The sequence below is a fragment of the Pagrus pagrus genome, assembly GCF_965226575.1.
Source record: "Pagrus pagrus genome assembly, chromosome: 23".
Classification (NCBI taxonomy): Eukaryota; Metazoa; Chordata; class Actinopteri; order Spariformes; family Sparidae; genus Pagrus; species Pagrus pagrus.
This window is the reverse complement of record NC_140205.1, coordinates 9,586,232-9,607,109: the sequence shown is the minus strand read 5'-3', so window position 1 is coordinate 9,607,109 and position 20,878 is coordinate 9,586,232. Positions and strand designations below refer to the sequence as shown.

Below are 20,878 nucleotides of genomic sequence, written 5' to 3'. Positions count from 1 at the left end.
GAGGATAAGGAAGGTACACTGAAGGAGGAAGGTACTATGATGAAAAATCATGGCTTCCTTAGAGTGGAAAATTCCCTGAAGAGCGAGGACTGCTACAGCTCAGTGAAATATTGTAGGAAACTCGAGGTTAATAATTTATAGTTAATGAAGAGATACAGGAAGTAGGTAGCCATGAAGAGAAAACTATATGCAGTTTTGGCAGTGGCCATCGTTTGGAAATGAATATGTGGTGTAAGGAAATATTAGTAGCATTAGAAATATTTCCAAAATGATCAATATTAACCGCAGTATGCAGCTACTGTTGTTACCACTAAAACAAGACCTGTCACTTGTAATCCCTTCAGTCGTGTATCTACGAAACAGTTTTATTAAAGCAGCCTGCTCGCTTATTTCTCTTTAATTATAGTATTCTCAGTAGAATCAATTCCCAGTGTCATAAAGCACAATGTTGCCTCTCTCCGCGGTGTTTCATAAAGGTTAGGAATGTACCTCCCCTCCATGCAGATTCTTACTTATACATTACAGCTGTTTCTAAATACTAATAAGCTTGGATTAGTCCATTTCGATGTTAACACATACCCAGTCTTTTAGGTATATTTAGAGTTGACAGAAAAGGCAGTAGACACCATGTTTTGAATGCAGCCCCAGGGTGTTCATAGTCAGACAGTCAACCAGGTATGAAACACAGTAAAGGCGAGGACTGGAGGCACGCCTGCCTCAGACCATGAAAACAGATACTCTGCTGCTTTAAACCTAGACAAGTCATGGTTAAACACACCCATACACACACAAACAACTTCCCACCTGGCGTAGAGGACTGCTACATTTTAAAAGCAGTCACATCAGCTCCTGCAGACATACACAGAGCGGGCAGACTTGGGGAAACACAGGTCTCAGTCCACTGATCCTGATCCATTTAAGAGGAACGTCTTGTTTTCTGTCAGGAATGTTCTCTCTGGCCTCGTCTGCTCTTCCTCCTCCTGCTGCCTGCTGAATCTCATCTGACCTCCGTGTGATAGGCCACCGTGTAGCTCATTCCCAGCTCCGCTCCTTACAGATTGTTTTAAATTTATGTGTGTGTGAGCGCTTAACACTGTATTTGGGTGAACACTTAGAGGTGTGTAAGTGTGTGTGTGTGTGTGTTTGCAATTGGATGCATACACACCTAGTTCTGCACATGTTCACTTCAATTTAAAGTCAGGGCTTGTTGCTATGGAAACTCCTACCAATGTACCACTTGTAGGGAACAATGGTCTTGCATATTGCACACTATATTTTATAGCACTGCAGACTAGCAGGCAATACTTAAGCACTTTACAGCATATATATGGCAGCGTGTGTGGCTTGCTCTTGGAGGTTTATGTTCTCATTCATATCCTCTGCGATCAGCCACATTAGAAGTGCGTTTCCATTTCCAACTTCTCTCACTAGATTTTACTCCATACAGTCTCCATGCACCAAATATATTTGCATGCACTACTGATCTGTGAGTAGCTTAGTTTCATTTACATCAAATCAGACTTGTCGACCCTGTATCTTCTTTTTTCATATTCCATCACAAATTGAGCCCCAGTTCTTGTTCCTTCATTTTTGGTATATATGAGATTCTGAGTCTAATCTGAATCTCTTAGAAAGAGAGCTGATTTAATGAAGAGATGCTTGAATGACCACAGAACATTAAAATAAATGGCCATGTATTTTAAATCCAATTTAAAAACAAGAAAAGCACATTGATCACGAGATTGATTGCTTGTCTCTTTTGTGCAGTTTTTTTTCCCGCCTGTACAGTTGAGTGGTCACTGAAAACTTCTGAGGGACAAATATGTGTGAATGTGTTTCTTACTTTATGTCCACTTGTGTATGACAGCAGAATGACCAGGCACATTTTGTATTGTATTTTCAAAAGGATACTTTAAACATTCATAAACCCCTTTTTATGGAAATGTCATTATCAATTATCCTAATGACAATACAATGTGGACACTAGCAGTGTCCTCCCAAAATGAAAGAAATACACACGCAGATGTTCTGTTGGTTAGTTAGTCAGGGGGCTGCACATCCACGTGTGTGCTCCCTGCTGTCTCTCCCGACTGTTCATCAGGCGTGTGCGTGTCAGTTTCGATCCTGGAGGGAAATGAGAAGTGAGGCCTCAAAGAACAGACGATATAGATTAGGATGGCCTCCACTGGGAGATAATGAGGAGGTTTGGGTTGTCTACACTTTGTGTGTGTGCAGTGGTGGAAGAAGTATAAAGATCTTTTACTTTAATACTAAGACCACATTGTGAAAATACTCCAGAGTCCTGCATTAAAATCATGCTTAAACTCACAATATGTAATTTCTGCTGCCAGGGGAAACCTCAGTCAAAACAATGAAAACAGCAGACGTAGTTTGATGAGGTTGTGATTACGAAGCGGCTTGGGATCACGGGAGTTGTTGTATTCATTGTTGAACAACCAAAATTATAAAAGAAAATGTATCTGACCTGACTCAGGCAAAAATGTTCACAGATGAGAGAATGTTTTCAAGTTTTATTCATGTTACGTTTAGTCACGTTTGTAGAGTCACTCTCTGACGTATCATCTAATGTTTCCTTCTAACGACAGGCGACCAAATAAAACACGATGATACATTGAATAAATCTCTTGAGTTTCTCTGGGTTTCAACATTCTTGGAAAAAATGAAGGATGATGTTAGTACACACAAACCAACAAAATATACAACATGGATGCAGTTGTTTTTAGTCATTTAATATAGATATGTTACTTTATTATGGGTTTAAGTCAAAGTATGTAAGTATTATTGGCTAAATGTACTTAGAGTGTCAAAAGTAAATGCAGTGATTGTGCAGTAAAATGGTTCCCTTTCAGTGTTTTACCTAATAAATGATCTTTTTTTATTAATATTACAGTGTATGTTACATTTTAGTGTTGTGGATGTTTTAATTTTAGCTCATTTTAACTTCTGTATATACTGTTGTGTAATTTTAATCTACAGAAATTCATCATATTCTATAAAATCGTCACATTTGTTGCGTCACTGTCCTGTGAGAAGTACTGTATCGCTGTAAACCATCTTTCAACTTTTTCAACTAAAAAAAAGAACTTTCCAGCTATTCCAAGAGAGTTTTTAAATAGTTTATTTAGCTTTAGAAGTAGGATTATTTTCACATCCAATAAAGGTGGACTTCAGTCAGTCAGTCAATTTGGGGTTCAGTATCTTGCTCAAGGACACTTCGACATGTAGCTGAGGGGAGCCGGGATTTGAACCAGTGACCTTCCAATTACTAGAAGACCCGCTCTACCTCCTGAGTTACAGCCACCCCAATAGTAAACAAGACACTAAAGCTGTTAAACAAATGTAGTAGAGTAAAACGTACAGTAATTACCTATGAGATGTAGTGTATAAGTATAAAGTTGCATGAAATGGAAATACCGAAGTACAAGTACCTCAGATTTATACTTCAGGACAGTACTTGATTGCATTCAACCACTTAGTTACATTCAACCACAGAGTGTGCTGTGTGTGTAAGGAGTTAGGTGGGGTTAAGCTGGAGTGTACTTAGATATCAAACACAGAGAAGTGGTTCCAAGGTCAGAGCCATACATTATATGTATGTCTACCTCTATGCATGCATACATGATCACATACTGTTTGTCCATTTCTGGAAGGTGGTATTCACGATGTATGTTTCTCGTCAGTCCTTCATGTTTATGCATGAGAGAGGGAGGGAGGGAGAGAGAGAGAGAATTCCTCGATTCGTTGGCATTTCACAGCTCCTCTCTTTGTCTCACGAACATCTTCCATTGGCTGAGTTATTGCTCATAGTGATTTGTGCCCGCTTTCCTCTCCATTAATAACATTTACTCGCTGCTACTGCCAGAGTAGTGACAGACAGCCAACCAAAATGCCCCCGAGTGAAACATCCATCTTTTCTATACATTATCCTTATACCTCCCCAAGAAACCTTGGCCACTTCCCAAAACTTTTCTTTTCTTGCAGCATTTAAATCAGTGGTAGTTTGTATTGACTTGGCATTAATTAGATATGGGCTCAGGTGCTTTTGAGTATATTTAATAGAAGATGGTTTGTTTTCAGCAGTTGCTGCTTTCTGGTTTGGAGCCTAAATTTTAATGCTGGCTGAACCTCAGGCTAACAGATTTCAAACTTTTTCTGGAATGCCACCAACTGCATAATTTTGACCAATCATGAACAAAGATAAAGGGAGCAAATAATAAAAATGATTCAAGTTGAAATTTTGTGAAATAAAAATCAGCCTGATGTCTGTTGTATGTTTTAGTTTGTCCTTGGGTGATGTAAATAATGAGTGTAATCAGTGATGAGCAGCTTGTGCTGAAAAAGGACTCTCTTTAATGCAATTTGTTAGTTGAGTTAAGAAACTTTTTAACAAGTCGTGCTATAGTCTACAGGGCATTTCAAAATAAAAAAAAAAAAGAATGCAATATAGACGATGGATCATAATCGCTATTAAATAGATTGTGATATTATTGTTTGGCTGGACCCTAATCTGAGGATAAATTAGACAGAGTACGATATGGTAACACAGAGTTTGACACTATCTCTGAGCAGCATTGGAGTAATACTTTTGAAATGTATTGAACTGTATATATATATTTAAAAGTGTAAGATAAGAAATACTGCTATTGGTAAGACTTGGATTCACAAAATGGTTCAGCTACCAAGGAAGGAAATATACGTGTAAATCCTGGTCCATCAGGGGCTTCAAATCATACTTTGAACTTTCAAACTGTGGTCGCCTTCAAAAGAAAGAAAACTGTAGTACCCATTAAATAAAACCCAATTAAAATGCCAGAGGAGAGTATTAAAAGACCAGTGTTACACGTACAGTGTGACTTTGTCCATATAACTGTAATATCTTCACTAAAATAAAGTAGGCACTCACTGGCATGGGTGCACCGGGTACTCATTCAGACTCAGCTAATGTAACCCGTGTTCCCTCTTAACTCTGAAAGCTTTATCCTTGTGCGGAAAACAGGTATAGCAAAGTCCATATGAAAGCATTAGCGTAGATGAGGCAACTGTGAGTTTCCGATCCACAACGTAGCACTCAGATCAAGTGGAAGGTCTGTTTGGTTTGGGCTGCGCTTTCTTCTTCAGCCAGAGCCATTTAGAACTAATGAGAGTAGCTGTTCATTTGAGTCCAGGTCGGGCAGTTCACTGCTTTTTTCGATAGCCAGCCCAGGTGCTGGGTTAGAATGGCTGTGAGTATCTACTAAATTGGAAATGTGAATGAAAACCTGGAAGTACAATACACTGGTGCCGTGAAGTGCTCTCAGTAATGATTTTTGGGTAGATCACTTCTCTCATTTTCTTCAGGACAGCTATAGATTTGCTTGTAGCTTTCCTCACATCAAGTTGAATTTACAAAAAGCATTTCTCACATGCTATTTGCCTTTATTTTGTCAGTAAACAAAGTGAAACAGGAATCATTTCATCATTTTTAGAGTGCGTTTGTACACATACTGTACGTCCTTCTAGAGGCAGCAAAGAAGTCGCACTTTAGGTCTCACTTTCCTTTTTGTAGTATTAAAACCGAAGCTGAATTCCTTGGTGGCTCTCTGCTGTCTTTAGAAATAAATCCAAGGCCAAGTGATTTCGAAGTATGTATTTTCTTAACCAATAAACTGTCTAGTGAATGTTGTACATGCTGCATGTCTCCGCTCTTGTATTAGATTGAGAAAGACAAGACCATGGGAAAAAATCTCACACAATAAATGTTATTTTTATTCTCAAAGTAGAAAAATGGATCACATCTGTTTTGTTTTATTATTTTTTTTATTAAATATGACTTCTTCTCCCCCTCTTCTCTTTTTTTACTCCTCTCTCTTTGCTCTCCATCCCTCTCGTGTCTCATCCTCTTGCTCCCTTTCTTCTCTCTCTTGCTCCCTCTACAGTCTGCTGCTGGAGCTGCTGGAGCTTCTGTTTGACAAGTTCAAGGCAGTGGCCCAGGCTCACAGCGTGGTGTTGGCCCACCTGCAGCAGATCGCGGTGCAGGGCGGGGCCCACGAGGAGGGCATCAAACTCTACGAGCAGGCGGACGTCTCTGCCAAGATCCAGACAGTGCTGCAGGTGAGATATGAGCAACAGTGACTCAGACCATTGGTATATGTGCTCTCAGTATAGTTTAAAGTAAGAAGTTGTGTGCAGAGGCTGAAGAGGAGTATTAAAACCCTAGAGATCAATTAAAAATCAGTGTCACCTTTGCTACTTTAAGTTTAGGGCCATATTGCAGCACTGCACCTTATAACAAGGTGACTTCATGGTGAACTTGTTTGTTTTGTCTTCCCTTGCTGGCATACCCCCAGGCTTTTATTTTCCATCCACTGCCATTGAGATTTGTCCATCCGTAATTTATTTTCCACCCAGCGCTTTTGTTAAAACACTGATTTATTTCACCTTCTCTCACGGTAAATTAAACAGTAGAGAAACTGGCAGTGATGTGACGGACGGCATTCAATCTGTCAGCGAGAAGTAGCAAGAGGAAAAAGACAGGGGAGGCTCGATTGCTCGGATTAATTTTAGGTTCTTTAATTGGCGTGTATTTATGCTGGGTTCTTGCTCCCTGCTCCCCTTTGATTGGCTTAGGCGATGAGCAGCTGTTGAGCTGACCTGTGGTGATTCTCGGAGGGAAATCTGCGGCAGTTGTTGCCCTCAAAGCGATCAGTGACTGTGTGTGTGTGTGTGTGTGTGTGTTCATACTCAAGAACACAGGATTTTTCCTGATGCTCCCTCACTGGGTGTTTTATGAAATTTATGACAATTTCTGAAGCATTTGTTATTCATATAACCACGTTTCAGCTAACTGAAATTTGGGGATGAGGTGCTCCTTGCTGACCTGAATTCTTTGATTGTTTTAACTGTAATTGATGGCAAGATTAGCAGTTATATGTGCGATTTTATGTTGATTTTCTGCTGATCGTGATAGTGTGAAAAATTAACAGACAGAATTCTGTTTCTTGGATAAATTCTATTACTAATTTGTGCACTTTGGCTCAGCTGCTTCCAATAACTTGAGTTATTTCCAGCTGGCGTGCGTGGACGCATAAAAGCAGGAGTGTTTAGGTGTTTTCCAAGGGTGTGATTGTGTATAGGCATGTACTGTAATAGCTCTGCTGTACCGGCGCAGTTATAGAAGGCATTAAGCCATTCCCCAGTCTGCGATCACTGCCAACACCCAGTTGCCAGGGGCTCCACTCTCCCCTGTTTCTGCGATGTGAGATAATGTAATCTCTTGATTAGAATACTCATTATGTGAAATGAGGTTTTCTTATTCACTCACTCGTGTTATTATTTCCTGACCGATTGTATCAATATGAAGGCCCCTCGTCCATCCTGCACCTCCTCTTGCCATTTCTCTCATCTCTTGCTTGTTCTTTCGTCTTTCTCTCCCGCTCTCCATTTCCATTTCCCTTGCTCCTTCCTTCTTCGGCATCTTTCCTACTGCCTCTGCATTACAGTCTCTCAATTTCCCAATACCTTGTGCATGCATACCCCTCTTGCTCCTTGTAATTTCCTTCTTAATCTCATTATCTTGCTTTCTTTTTCTCTCACAACTCCCACACTCCCTCTCACCCCCTTCATTTAGCCCACTCTGTCCTGGAGAGTCGCATATCAGCAATGAGAGAAATTAAATTCCTACTGCTCCCACAGTGGCTCTGTCAAGTTTTATTGGATACCGAGCCAGTTCTTATCTCGCACCTTAAGACGCTCAAAGGGGCAGGAACCTATACAAGATCGGTCAAAATGTGGTTAAGATCTTTGTTAGTGCCTCATCATGAGTTTGTTTTTCTTCAGTTCTACAATAACTACTGTAACTCTTTTAGAAAAATGTCTTCAATATTGCCTCCAAATATATACAGTTTAAACCCTCAGTATATAACAGCTGCCAATAGGGATCTCTTAATCTGAAACTTAATTTGATGACTTTGTGAAGTAGCATAGGATCATTGGATTTTCATCATTGCCAGTTAAAGTCTATCTGACGTGACTCAGGCAGAAATGTTCACGGACAACCTTATGTATTAAAGTTTTGTTCAATTCACGTTTAGTCACATTCGCCCACTTCCTTCCTCTCTGACATATTGTCTGATATTTAATCGGAAGTTACAGCGACAAGCGACTGCATGAAACGCATTGTTATCTTGAATAAAAGTACACAACTCAGCAAAATATATAACAAAGGTCGTTTTTAGACATTTTAATGCAGAAATGTTGCCTATCACATTTTTTAAAAGTGATAATTGTTACAAATCATAAGAAGACTGCGTTTTGGTATCTTTTCTCCCCCACAGTTAAATCATTTGAATCCCTGCCTGTCTTGTGCCTCATGCTTATTGCAGTTCACATCTCTGACATGCACAGAAACCTCTCGGTAGGTGCTATTTTTTTCCACACTTCGTGAGGTGGAGAAACCAGGTTGACCTTTCCACATGACATACCAGCAGACAGATGCAAGAGCCGACAGAAACATAGGGCGCACCCAGTTACAAGTCCTCCGCAGAGCAGCGCCGTTCATCAATGTGCGACTGCGGCCTGGTAGGCTTAGAATGGAGAGTAGGTAAACAAGCTTTTGAAAGTCAATGTAATGGTCTTAATCCCTGTTCAGAAATGCTGGAGACGCTTCTGCTGCCTGTTAATTTCAGTGTAGAAGTATTGATTCTAGGCATAAAAGACTGGATGCTGGAAGGAGTGTTTCAGTGCCACTTTGCAATATTTCAAGTGGCTTTCTGTTGAATGTGTGTGAGTATATCTATTGATTATTCACACCATTATTGAATTTACATTTCTAGGTTTACACCCCTGCGTGCCTTTTCTACTCCTTATCTCTATCAATGATTGCACCTTTTTCCTTTGCCATCAGAAACCATCCTGTTCTTCAAAGCAGTCTGTTTTATCAAAGACATCAGAGCGACTTGAATGTGTGTATACATAAATGTTTAATATGCTTTCCTGTATAATAGCATCACGCTATTGAGAGTGGCAGTGTTAATGTGATGTTCTCTGAGTTAAAATGCTATCCAAACAACATTAGCAAGAAACCCCACAAGTTTCCTTTTACTCATTACGAGATAGAAGTAAAAATACGCTACCAAGTAATTACGTAACATAGCTCATAAAAGATCACAGTTCATAAAACCAATGCATTCTTCATTAAGACTACTCAATGGGAGTGTTATTTAATATATATTTTGGCATAGACTGTCTCTTGCTACTGACTTCTGTCACCCTTTGACCTTGTCGGCCGTTCGTTTTGAGGCGTGCAAGTTTGTTAATTAGCTCGCCATTTGCGCATGCTGCAAGGATTTGTGGCTGGGTGACTGCTTGCCGTGTCCGTTGTCTGCCGCCAGTGTGTGACCGGAGTGCAAATCACACTTTTAATGAGTGGCCACCTCTCCGCAGACGAGGAACTTTGAGGCTGTATTCAAAAAAACATGGATAGACGCTGAAAGCACTTATTTCTTGATTATAGAAATTTTGCTAGAGAACTCGAACTTTTGCATATTAACGTTTTCAACTCTCAACTTCAACTAGCAAGAGATAAGAACGCTTGTAACAAGGACTGAGATTTTTTAATGTAGGCTCCAATTAGAGAGTAAGATTTTATTTGCTACTAACTTTGATTAAATTGAGCCTGAACCTGCCTTAGAAAAGTGTGACTTTCGTGGGATTTGGGAATATCTTTTAACACATTTCCACCCTCCATTTCTAACAAATTTTGTTGTTTCACATTTTTATAAATTCCTGATCTTGTCCCCTGCTTCTCTCTTTCTTTTTTATTCACAAGAGCACCGATAGCTTAGTCTAAATTTGTTCCACAGATGAATCATTTTATTCCCATAGATTAACCTAAACGAAGGAGGGGTGTTTGTGCCAAAAGTATATAAATATACATGTGGCTTAGATATGCTGTGCCTTCTCTCGGCTCATCAACACAGTGAAAACGAGGCGAATTGAACTGCCAGAGAGCAGCCAGAAGACAATGATCTCTTTTAATTAGATATGAGGCACAGACGTCGCAACGTTGTTCTCGCCCAACATTTTAATCAATGTGTCACATTTATTCTGCCCTCCAAAGCGCTGTCATATTTAAATATCTCTGGAGCGCAGTGGAGTCTACCATCTCCACGGTGTCACAAAGTCTCTTGTCTCTCAGCTCCACCCTCCCTCACTCCACCCATATCTACTACATCAACATCTCAGGAGAGTTAATCAACTGCTGATGTATGTTTTTGTAATAATTTCCTTGACTTGTTGATCCAATTTATGACTCTGTGTTGCAGACGGGTACACAATATTGTGTCCTGCACTGTTAACACGATTTTGGCTTCAACTTTAAATTAAAAAGATCTCAGATGAGGTTAGTGCAGTCTTCCAACTCTTGGAAGATAATCAGCATGTATCATTTTAGGGAAAGATTTGATAATGCAGCTTGGATAGCCAGGTGTTTTGCACAAGTTATTATTGTTTTATAAAGTTGTGAATGAGAGAATTAATTGCTCTGTAACCATCAGTATTCTCAGATATTCTCAGAGATACAAGGTGCCCAAATATCTGTATATCTGAACCCCTTTAACTTCACTAACTATAGTTAAGTTAAAGGCTATAGTTACGGTTACGAGAATGAAGTATTTTTAAATTCTGAAGACTGACACAGTCTCTGAAAGCAGCAATTTAAGAAATAGACGTCTAATGGCAGAATTCACTCATAATAAGAACCAATTATGGTGAATAGTAATATTATCATTTGTCTGTGTTAAGGTATGTTCAACCTGCTTCATCCCCCTTTGCTATTCAGTTAAAACATGCCGTAGTCCTTGCCCTTTCAATATATTGACTGTTGTTTTCACTATATAAAAGCTCACATATTCTTAAAGGATAGTATCCATAGAAACGGCATTCAACATGATATACTATGCTGTTTTCCCTCTTCCTTCTTTGTTTAGAGCAAATAAATTCACATATAAAAGTTTTTGCATCAGAAAAGCATGTTGAGGACACAGCAAGGACACTGAGAGAAATAAAGTGGGTTCCAGTGAACACGCAGGCACATCTTCCTTTCCTCCGTCAACAAGATAGCCTTCAAAAGATTGACTAGATGCAGTACGCTCCAGGTGGGAACCCCCACCGGTTAGCGGTAGTTCAGTGCTGCGGGAGTAGTTGTGGCTGAAGCTCTGTCAGAACTTGTGAAGGTTATTGAAGTTTCGGGAACACAATCAATACAGGGTGTATAAAGAACACTTTCCTTGACGGCCAAGGACACTTTAGACTTTTACTTCAAGCTAGCAGCAAGAGATATCAGTCAATATGTTTTGTGACGAGACACCAGCTGAGGGATTTAGTGGGAAAACAGCCGATTTCAATAAAGCCTTGAGAAAGGAACAAATTGTTCAGATTGTTTTCTCGGCTGCTTTTGACATGTCTTAATAAGAAGGTGAGGTTGGGAACAGGGGAAGAGAAAATAAAGTGATATTTATTTCTTTAATTTTAGGCAAATGGCTGCCTAGTTCCTCTGATGACTCAAGTGCTCACCTGCAAGGCTTTGAGTCATGCTTTCTTAATTGTACTGATTTGTTGGTTGTTTGGGCCCTAATGGACATGATGGAGGATGATTGCACACTTTCTCTGAGCACAAAGGGTTAGATCAGGACATCTGGTTTGAAGGAAATAAATGGAAGTGCTGATAATGAATTACAAAAGCTGACTTCAATGATGCTTTTCCCCCTTTTTAATAGAACTTAGCTCTCAGCCCAGTGGACTGGTTTAAGTTTTGGACGAGACCCAAGCAGCACAAGTGTGGAACGCGGTTGTTTGGTTGATAGAATTATATTGAATATTTGTGGTGGAAATGATTGTCTTTGTCAGGGAGCACTTGAGAGAGATGTGAGTTTTGCATGTCCGCCCACTCACGCACCTAAGCACACAAAATGCACACACACTCGAATTGATGTGAACTCTTGAGCTGAGTCTTAGTATCTGGTGTGAAGAGCCATTTGCCATGTCTCACATCTTTACATACCACCTCTTTTTTTTAACATCCACTGTTTCACAGATCCACCCGTGGATATTGGTTTTTAGTGAATTCAGAAAGTCCATTTCCTCCTCTTTTGTCTCTCTTACTCTTTCTAACCTTTTAGTGGAAGTTACAGTGGATACTCTCTGAACAAATGTAGCATGGAGTTACTGTTTTGTCTAAGTTATCAAGATCAATCTGTGCTAAAGAAATTGCCGTGAGGATGCTTTGATATTTAAATGTACGATTTCCAACCTGAACTTTTTGGACAAAGAAGCAAATGCGGAAGGAGACTTGAGTTTGTTTTCCTCTGATACTACCTTCTGCCAAAATGAAAGGCATTGAGAGCTGAGAGAATATGTCACAATTATATTTGCGTAATTTCCATGAATTCCCATTTGCCATCCTCGATAGTGGAGCCAGTTACGTCAAAAGTTATCAATGCTACTAAATTAAACTGGCTCCCATTCAGAAGCGCTCTGGGCTCCATCACAACCTAATATTGTAAACTAATTAATTAGTTTATTTTCGTCACTTGTGGCTCTGCGCTATTTTACGTTGATGTGATGCTCTGGGTGCAACTCTTCCTTTCGGCATCACTTGCTTCCGTGTCCCCATTGTCTCCTTATTAAAGGCACATATTTCAATGTATACTTGTACTTCACCCTGTCTAATTTAATCTTTTGTTAAGTGTGATTCTGCAGTAAAAGCACCAGAAAGTCTTCCTGTCCAAATGCCTTGTTTGTGATCCAACCCAATTCCTTTCATTCATACCCGATATATATTATTATATATCATATTATATATTATATATATTTTTTATATATGCAATACTTCTTTGTCACTTTGTAAGTGTGTCTCACTGACGAGCTGTGCGGTCACACACAGGTGACAGTAATAGGATCCAGGCCTCTTTGTTGCTTGAGTAATAGCGATTTTAATGAGATTTCATATGCTTGACCTGATGGGTAAGAGGGAGGAGGAAGGAAGAGAGGGGAGATTGTCTTATTCATTGTGTGGAGACAAGCGCAGTACATCCAGGTCATACGAGTAATTGTAGTGATTAGTGATTTGCAGACAGTCTTCAATAGATAGAAGGGAAACTTTTGAATAAAACAAAACAAATAACTTGGATTACTTTTCCTTTCGTCTGACATGTTCACTTTGTTGCTCTCCACATGCAGTTACTGCTCTTTATTACAGTACACTGGCCTTTACAAGTGGGAGACAGACTTGCATCCAAACACCTGTGAACTGTGAAGTTTTTTTTTCTTTTATTGCAACATTTAGTGGATTACTATTCACCTGAGACTAATGGGTATCATCTTATCTTCGAGTCACTTTCTTGACAAACAAGGACAAAGATAAGTGTCTAAAACTGTTCCTTTATTCTTGATAATTTGTTTGCACACTGCACAATAAGATTGAAATATATTTAGCTGCTGTCATCCCATCCACTTTTAGCAGGAAAGGAAAACGTTAATTTGCCGTGGTTTGGCTCTGCAGCAAAGTAACCTTGTTAGGACCAATGTAGCACTTTTTATTGAGGCGGCTTTAAAAGTTTGACGTGACGTTTAAAAAGTTTAGTTTTGCGAGTTTATTTCTGTAACACGCTTTTTGTCGCTGATTGGAGATAGATTGGTGAAACTGTCATCTAAAGGCGTGTGCCCTCGCCAGAATAAAAAGGAGATTCTTAAGTAGAGGCGGGGAAACCAACTCTCTTCACTTAAAGGTGTTAAATCGGCGAGTTCTGGTTATTTAACGTGGAACCTTGTTTTCTCTCTTTTCTCCATTCCCTTCCCTTTTTCTCTTTAGCATTCTGCTCAGTGTTCATTCTCCACTTATAACCCTTTGCTCTTTCTGTTTTTCACAACTCTGTCCCACCTTTATCTCTCCTTTTGTGTTTCCTTCTGCCTCCCCCATCCCTCTCTTCCTCTGTCTTTCTCTCTGTCCTAGTAGTCCAGTTAATTGCCTCCAAAGTTCACTCTGTCTCTGGGCTAATGCAATTTAAGTAGGGTCGGAGCCCCTTCATCAGCCCAGTGCTGGCATTTCATTAAGTCTACTTGGGCGTTTACTTGCAAGCAAGTAGGGGGTTTCGCTCCATCGGCTCATCATTAGTAATTAATACACTGATAGGATTAGCTGCAGCAAGAGGCTAGTGGCAAGTGGAGGCCCTGGTGTTGCTGGTCAGAGAGGGTGTGTGTGATATGGCCTCCAGGGCTGCCTGTGATGTGGGGGAAGTGTGTTCGAGAGTAATTACATGTGCGATTGAAGATTGTGTGCACGTGTAAGACTTGCATATTTACATGAACATTTGTGACCAAAAGCTATGGAACCAAACAAATGTAACTTTTCATCAGAAGTATTGATGTTTGTGTTTTCTCTTGTAGTAATCCATCAAATCTCATAATCTCAAAATCTCTGCCTTCTTATGGATTATTTTTTCATGCATACCTGTGCATATATGCGCGCTAGAATTAATATCGGCGCTTGCATGTGAAGGCTTTCCCATGCATGACAGGGGTGTGCTCTCCGCAGCGCTAATTACATCATTATGGTCGGGATGGATCTCCATCTGCTTGGCCATTACTCCTGTCCCATTCTGGGCTGACCCACACTGCGCCTCAGAATTAGACACACACAGGCTAAATGGCCCTGCTAAATTATGAAGCTATTAGATATGGGAGGCTATTTTAGAACATATGTATTCACACAGAGAGAGAGGAATGAGGAAGGGCGAGAGAGAAAGGGGACGATGAGCAGAGGTAGACCGAGCAACAGAGAGAAAATAGAAATGTGAGAAATGAGAGATGAAGCGCTGCGAGATTTTGAAAAATGAGAGCCAATGAAAGCGACAGAGGGAATGTGCAGATAAAATGATAGAGTGGGGGAAGTTAACTTTCCCTGTCTGGCCAGAGTTTCAACTTGCTTGTCCTCAGCTATTGTTAGAAGTTGATAAGATTTTCATGAAGCATGATCAGACGTTGATGGATTTCACAATGGATCATGCAGACAGATGAGGGAAATAGAAGGAGGGATAAGAATTTTATGGCACCCAGTCATGTCGATGGCCTTTTTCTGTCTCAAAGTTTGGAGGGTTTTTTTGTATTACATTTGTGATACATACGTAGTGATAGTAATACTACAAGCCATGCTCAGTACAAATCCTATGAAGGTCCATAGCTTGTCAGCTAGATAGGTCTGTTAACCAATGTATTTTTTAAATTGCAATCTTACATTAAAAGTGATAAGAAAGTGTTAGAATCATTCCATAAAATATTATTGGAACAGTATAACAAAATTGAAACCAGTGCTACAGAGATATACTGATGCATTTAAGGTAACAGGACAGAGTACAGTGTTTCTATCGGAAATTCAATCAGGCTATTGAACCAAGCATTTGAATCAAAAACAGAATGGGAAATACTTTTTTAACCTAACCATAAGTGGGCTTTTTTTTTTGCAGCAAGCTTCACTGAGATGGAGCATAGTCCGATGGTAAATATATGTAAATGGGGGCATTTTTCTTTTTACCAGTAGTAGTCCTCCTGTACAAAGGCCTTATGGATTAAAAAGGTACTTGTGAATAAGTTTTTGAGTGAACAGAGCAGAGTTTACAGGATATGAGTGTCAGCGGGAGCTCTAAAGTCATTAATAAGCTTGAATACTCATGTTGCATTATCTAAGGTCTAATAAAATCAGGAGGACACTTATGAATGTGATAAATTAGGGGCTAACATTAGATAGACCCTTTTGAAAGTGGCGACTTTGCGATATTCCAGGAAATTATCTTGACTTCTTGTGTTCTTCTTGTGTTTCGTGGACTGTTTTAGTGACTCGGCGTTCACAAATTTGTCCGTTAAACCAACTGCATTGGCTCCCTCTCCAATTAAAAATAGTAACACCCTACTCCGTGTTTCTTCTGCTTTTAAGCTTTTAAGCTTTTAACCTAGTGTTCTATTTGATCAGGTCCTGCTTATGGAGTATCTGGATGTGAAGAACAGCCGCAGTGCCACGGAGCCATCGGCTCAACTCTCCTATGCCAGCACTGGCAGTGAGTTCGCTGCCTTTTTTGCGAAGAAGAAACCACAACGTGCCAAGCAGTCGCTGTTCAAGTAAGGATCACACCCTTTGCTAATGCCAAGACCATTGTTTATTGCAATTATATTTTTCTTTTTGCGTTATGTGTCGTGCTGTCATGTCTTATTTCCACTTGTTGAACCTTTCCTGTGTTTTGCAGGTTTGAATCGTCTTCCCATGCCATCAGCATGAGTGCCTACTTGAGGGAGCAGAGGCGAGAACTCTACAGCAAGAGCGGCGAATTACAAGGTGAGGAGGGGGAATGGAGGGATGGAGTGTAGTGAAAAAAAGAGACTGGAGGATGTGATGGCTCCCTGAACAGCTGGATTGGAGTTGTGACATGGAAGATGGGTGGAAGGATAGCGAGATGAAAGAAGAGGAAGAGAGATGACAGAGCAGAAGGTGTGAAAAGTATTGACATAGCGGTGAAGACGTGGGAAAATAGGGTTAGGGTTGACAGAGATAAAAGGATAAATTGGGCTGGGTTTGCAGTGTGTGGGAGAGAAAAGAGCAGCAGGAACTCATAGTGAAAGTTGAGGTCAGGCAGAAGGATGAAAAGAGGGAAGGAGTGATGGAGCTTCGAGGTGTATAAATTGTGTAAGAGTAGAAAAAATAGGAGCCTACAAGCTTATTGAAAAGACAAACAGGTGTGTATTTTTCCTTGACTGGGAACCGGATAGAGAGAAGGTGGAGGCAGGAGGGTGTGGAAGGATCCAGCCATATTGACGGAGGGATTTGAGGAGATGGAGAGGCGGATTGAGAGCATGAGGGGAGCAGTATAACAAAAGGTGCAGTGGAGACAGGAAGGACACGTTGCGGGTCGAGAAGTTACACTCAGGAAAAAAGAAAGGCAGACAACGGGTGTGGAGAGGGAGACAGCGATAGAGGAAGAGATTGACGAGAGGCAGAGAGCAGGGTGACTTTGCAGAATCCGCCTACAGGGAGAGGCCTTGAAAACCTCTCACTCAAACACACACACAAACACACAAAATAGCACGGTGAGTGAGCTGCACAGCCAGACCCTGGAGAGTCTAAGCTGTTCTACTGCTCCTACTTCTTCCGTTTCCCTCTGTCTCTCTCACTCCCTGGCTCTCTGTTTCTCTGCCTGTGACCTTGAGGTTTCAATCAGCAGTGCCTGACAGCGCTGTTTGTCTGCTACTATTCCTTTTTTTCACACCGAGCTCCTCATTGACATTGTTTGGATAAAACAGAAAAGGTAGCAGATGGAGCGAGAAAATAACAGTAAAGTACTTATCTGCAGAGATGACTACTTTACACAGGCGAAAATCATCCTTTGGCAATTTCTGCATAATTAATTATGACTATTAAGGGTAAATTATTTAAATAATGGAGTATTGGTTAAGTTTCTTGTATTCAGATTAAAAATAAGCAAATAACTGACTTGTCTTACATCTGTTGAAGACATTTCAATGCAGGCTGTAGTCAAAAAAGTGGCACTCATACAGTAGCTGGTCTGTAAATGTATGCAAAGTGTACTGCCTCAGCTCCCCTGCCACAAAAAGAACAGCATTGATTAACTGCGGATAAAGGAAAACCCCAAATGGTCTTCAAATAACAGCTCACTTTTTTTTCTCTTTTTCTTCCGTCTGTCGGCGCCTAAGAAAGAGAGAGGGAAAAAATATTTTTTTTTGACTGGCTGAATGCCTTGGAGCGTTTTATAAGAAGATGAGATTTCTCTGGGCTTTCATTTCACCTGTCACAATGCGTCGCACCGGCCACAAGCCCAAGCCGGGGCCTGAATGGCTGCAAAGAGATTGAAGGAGTAAGAAATCATTTAGAAAGTGAAATAAGTCTGCTGCGATGGAGGGAGGGGGGGAAAGATGGATGGAGGGAAGGAGGGAGGTAGAGGAAGGTTAAAAGTCATTGTTTTCATCAGGGTCCAGCGAAGAAGCCATTAAGAGATTTCTGAAGGAAGAAATTAGAAAAATATGTATTGAGACGGTGTGGAAAGGGACTTTTTTCTCTCTCTTCAAATTAAACTTACTGTAGGGAGGGAGGGAGAGGAAAAGATTGAGTTGATGAGTTCTTCCGGCTGCGGGATTACTCAACACTTGAAGCTTAGTCATGTGTGTCTCTTAGTCTCTCTACTTGGAGTTTCCTAAACTCTTCTTTTCTCAACGGTCTGCTTCAAGTCAATATAGTTATTAACTCAGATGCTCACCAAAGCAGCCTTGGAAATAAAACTTTTGATTGTTCACTTTAAATCCAGCTATGCACCATTAATAAAGGAAGAAAAATGGTCACACACTAAATAGAGTACAAAGTCAGGACTGCAGTTTTTGCAGAAGCTTTTGCTGTATTTGCTGCATTTTGTGCTTTTGTGAATGATCACATACTGATATAAATAGGGCTGCAACTAATGACACATTGTCAATTATTATGTCTCATTAATGTTCTTATTCAGTTAGTTGTTTGGTCTATGAAATGGCAGAAAATGGTGAAAATGTTGATTGGTGTTTTCCAAAGCCCAAGACGATGTCCTCAAATACCTTCTTTTGTCTACAACCGAAAGATAATCAGTTTACTGTCATAAAGGAGTAAAGAAACCGGAATATATTCACATTTAAAAAGCTGGAAGCTGGAATCTGTCCGTCCCTCTGTCTGCCTGACTGTCCGGCTGTCCCATTCTTGTGTATGCAATATCTCAAGAACACCTTTGAACTCTAGAGATTTTGGCAGTCAGAGATCATGGTTATTGTGACCTCATGGCATCCCAATTTCAGAAACACCTCAGAAACACCTTGAGAAAATGTTCTTCAAATTGGCGTAAATGTCTCCTTGGACTTGATTAGATTTGGTTGCTCAAAGGTCAATGTCACTGTGATCTCACGGCATCCCATTCTGATGAATGCGATATGTCAGAAACGTCTTGAGGGAGTTCTTTCCAGTTTGACGCAAAGATCTATTTAAACTCAAGGAAGAACCGATGAGATTTGAGTGGTCAGAGGTCAAAGGTCAAGGTCACTGTGACCTCACATTACACATAACTTAAGAATTCATATAGTTAAAGAGAAATTTTACATGAATGCCTCATGGCATAAAATGATGAAGTTATGACATTTGATATCCATAATCCTTATCTTTAAAAATTACATAGGTGGCTATAAGGAACTTTCAGTTTTTGTTGACTCTAGCGGCCCCTTTTGACAAAAGCGGTACAGTTTAATTAGTGATAATAAAATAATAATTAATTAAGATTAATTTATAATCATCAGAGGAATCATGAGACTGTTTCATAAACACTTAAAAGTTCCTCATAGCCACTTTAAACAGATACGTTGATTATGAAAGTAGTTGGTGATTAATTTTAAAGTGGCTCTATGGAACAATTTGTAGAGATTTACATGTATTAATCACTTTTTTATTGGCCATATGTGAGCAGATTGTAACATGACATGAAAAATGAGACCTTCCCTGTCTCTCTCGGTTACCTATACAAGCCTGTGGAGGATTTGTTTTAGTTATTTAACGCTACTAGACTGTAGATTTCCTTGTGAAGGACTCAAGTCCGCTAACATAAACTAACAAGCGGTTTCCAGAACAACACAGAATTTCCACAGAGCCTTTAAATGTTGACAACTAATCAATTAATCGATTAACTGTTGCTGCTCTAATATAAAATACATTTTCATGTCGGAGAGGTTGCCGTATGCCTCGTATCTTTGTTCAAGCTCCCAGATCTTTAAATAAGAATCAGAGCAGCGGCGCTTGAATAGAATGTGTAATGATTTTCTAACCTCTCCACAGTCACATATCTCTAATGGGTTTGAAATTAATCCGTAATATCTGTAATTTATGTCTCCTGAGTGTTGTAAGGACCCCCGCCATATATCATTACACACATGCACACGGCTACACAGGCGCACACTGTATTCACATGCCTCCCATACACATGCAAACACAGGGGGGATTTAATTGCTTCCCTTCTTCACTGATACACGCCTGGTACGCTTCAATTAATCCAATGCCTCATCTAAAAGACTCTATTACAGCTCCATATGTAGCCACATCTGGAATATGTTTTTCCGAACGTATGTAGTGAGACTGCCAGCTCGAGCATGTATATGGTGTTCATATATTCAGCACTGATCCTCAGTTGTCTGTCTAAATGTGTATGTAGTGTTTGTGGATGTATTTGCATCCTCGGCAAACCACTACTTCAGAATCACAGGGCTTCCCGATTCAATCACACTCCCTATGAATAAATTATGAAAATAACAATTTTTCCAGCTATAGACGTGTGTTACCATGCCTCTATATTCCTCTGCGTTTCTCCCAACCACTAGGCTTTTACATCCTCGCCCTCTGCTTTTTTATTGCCTCTCTATGGCGCGTGTATAGGCAGCGGATGACTCGAAGCGCCCCAGTGGTCATCTGGCAGGTGAAGTGTGAATATATCCCAATAACTACTGCAGTCAGTAATGCATTTCCAGCCTTTTTAAAAATGTTATTTCTCCTTGTGTCACTGCTGTTCATTGTGTCTCTTGTGATATTGCCTTGCTCCGGGCCACGTTTGAAGTGACGACCCCCCCCCCCTTCACGTGACAGCCATACACAAAGCCTGCCTATCACCACACGGTTGCTCTGGATTTAAACAAACACACACACTTCAGACGTCCCTTTTTCCCTGCAGGCACATACTCCCTTTCCCAACCCTCTTTTACCACTGACCTCCCTCAACTCTTTAGAAGTATTCATAATCAAGTCGATTCCGATTCTCTTTTA

The 20,878-nt window shown here is 40.3% G+C and overlaps 1 protein-coding gene across 1 annotated transcript in view; it reads left to right on the top strand.

Annotated features, from left to right (window-relative positions):
- exoc4 (exocyst complex component 4) overlaps window positions 1-20,878 on the top strand; it is a 117,188-nt gene that overhangs the window by 11,689 nt on the left and 84,621 nt on the right. The window contains exons 8-10 of the mRNA XM_084346304.1: window positions 5,937-6,111; window positions 16,022-16,167; window positions 16,293-16,381. Coding sequence (XP_084202430.1) covers window positions 5,937-6,111; window positions 16,022-16,167; window positions 16,293-16,381 — 410 coding nt within the window. The remainder of the gene's footprint in view (window positions 1-5,936; window positions 6,112-16,021; window positions 16,168-16,292; window positions 16,382-20,878) is intronic.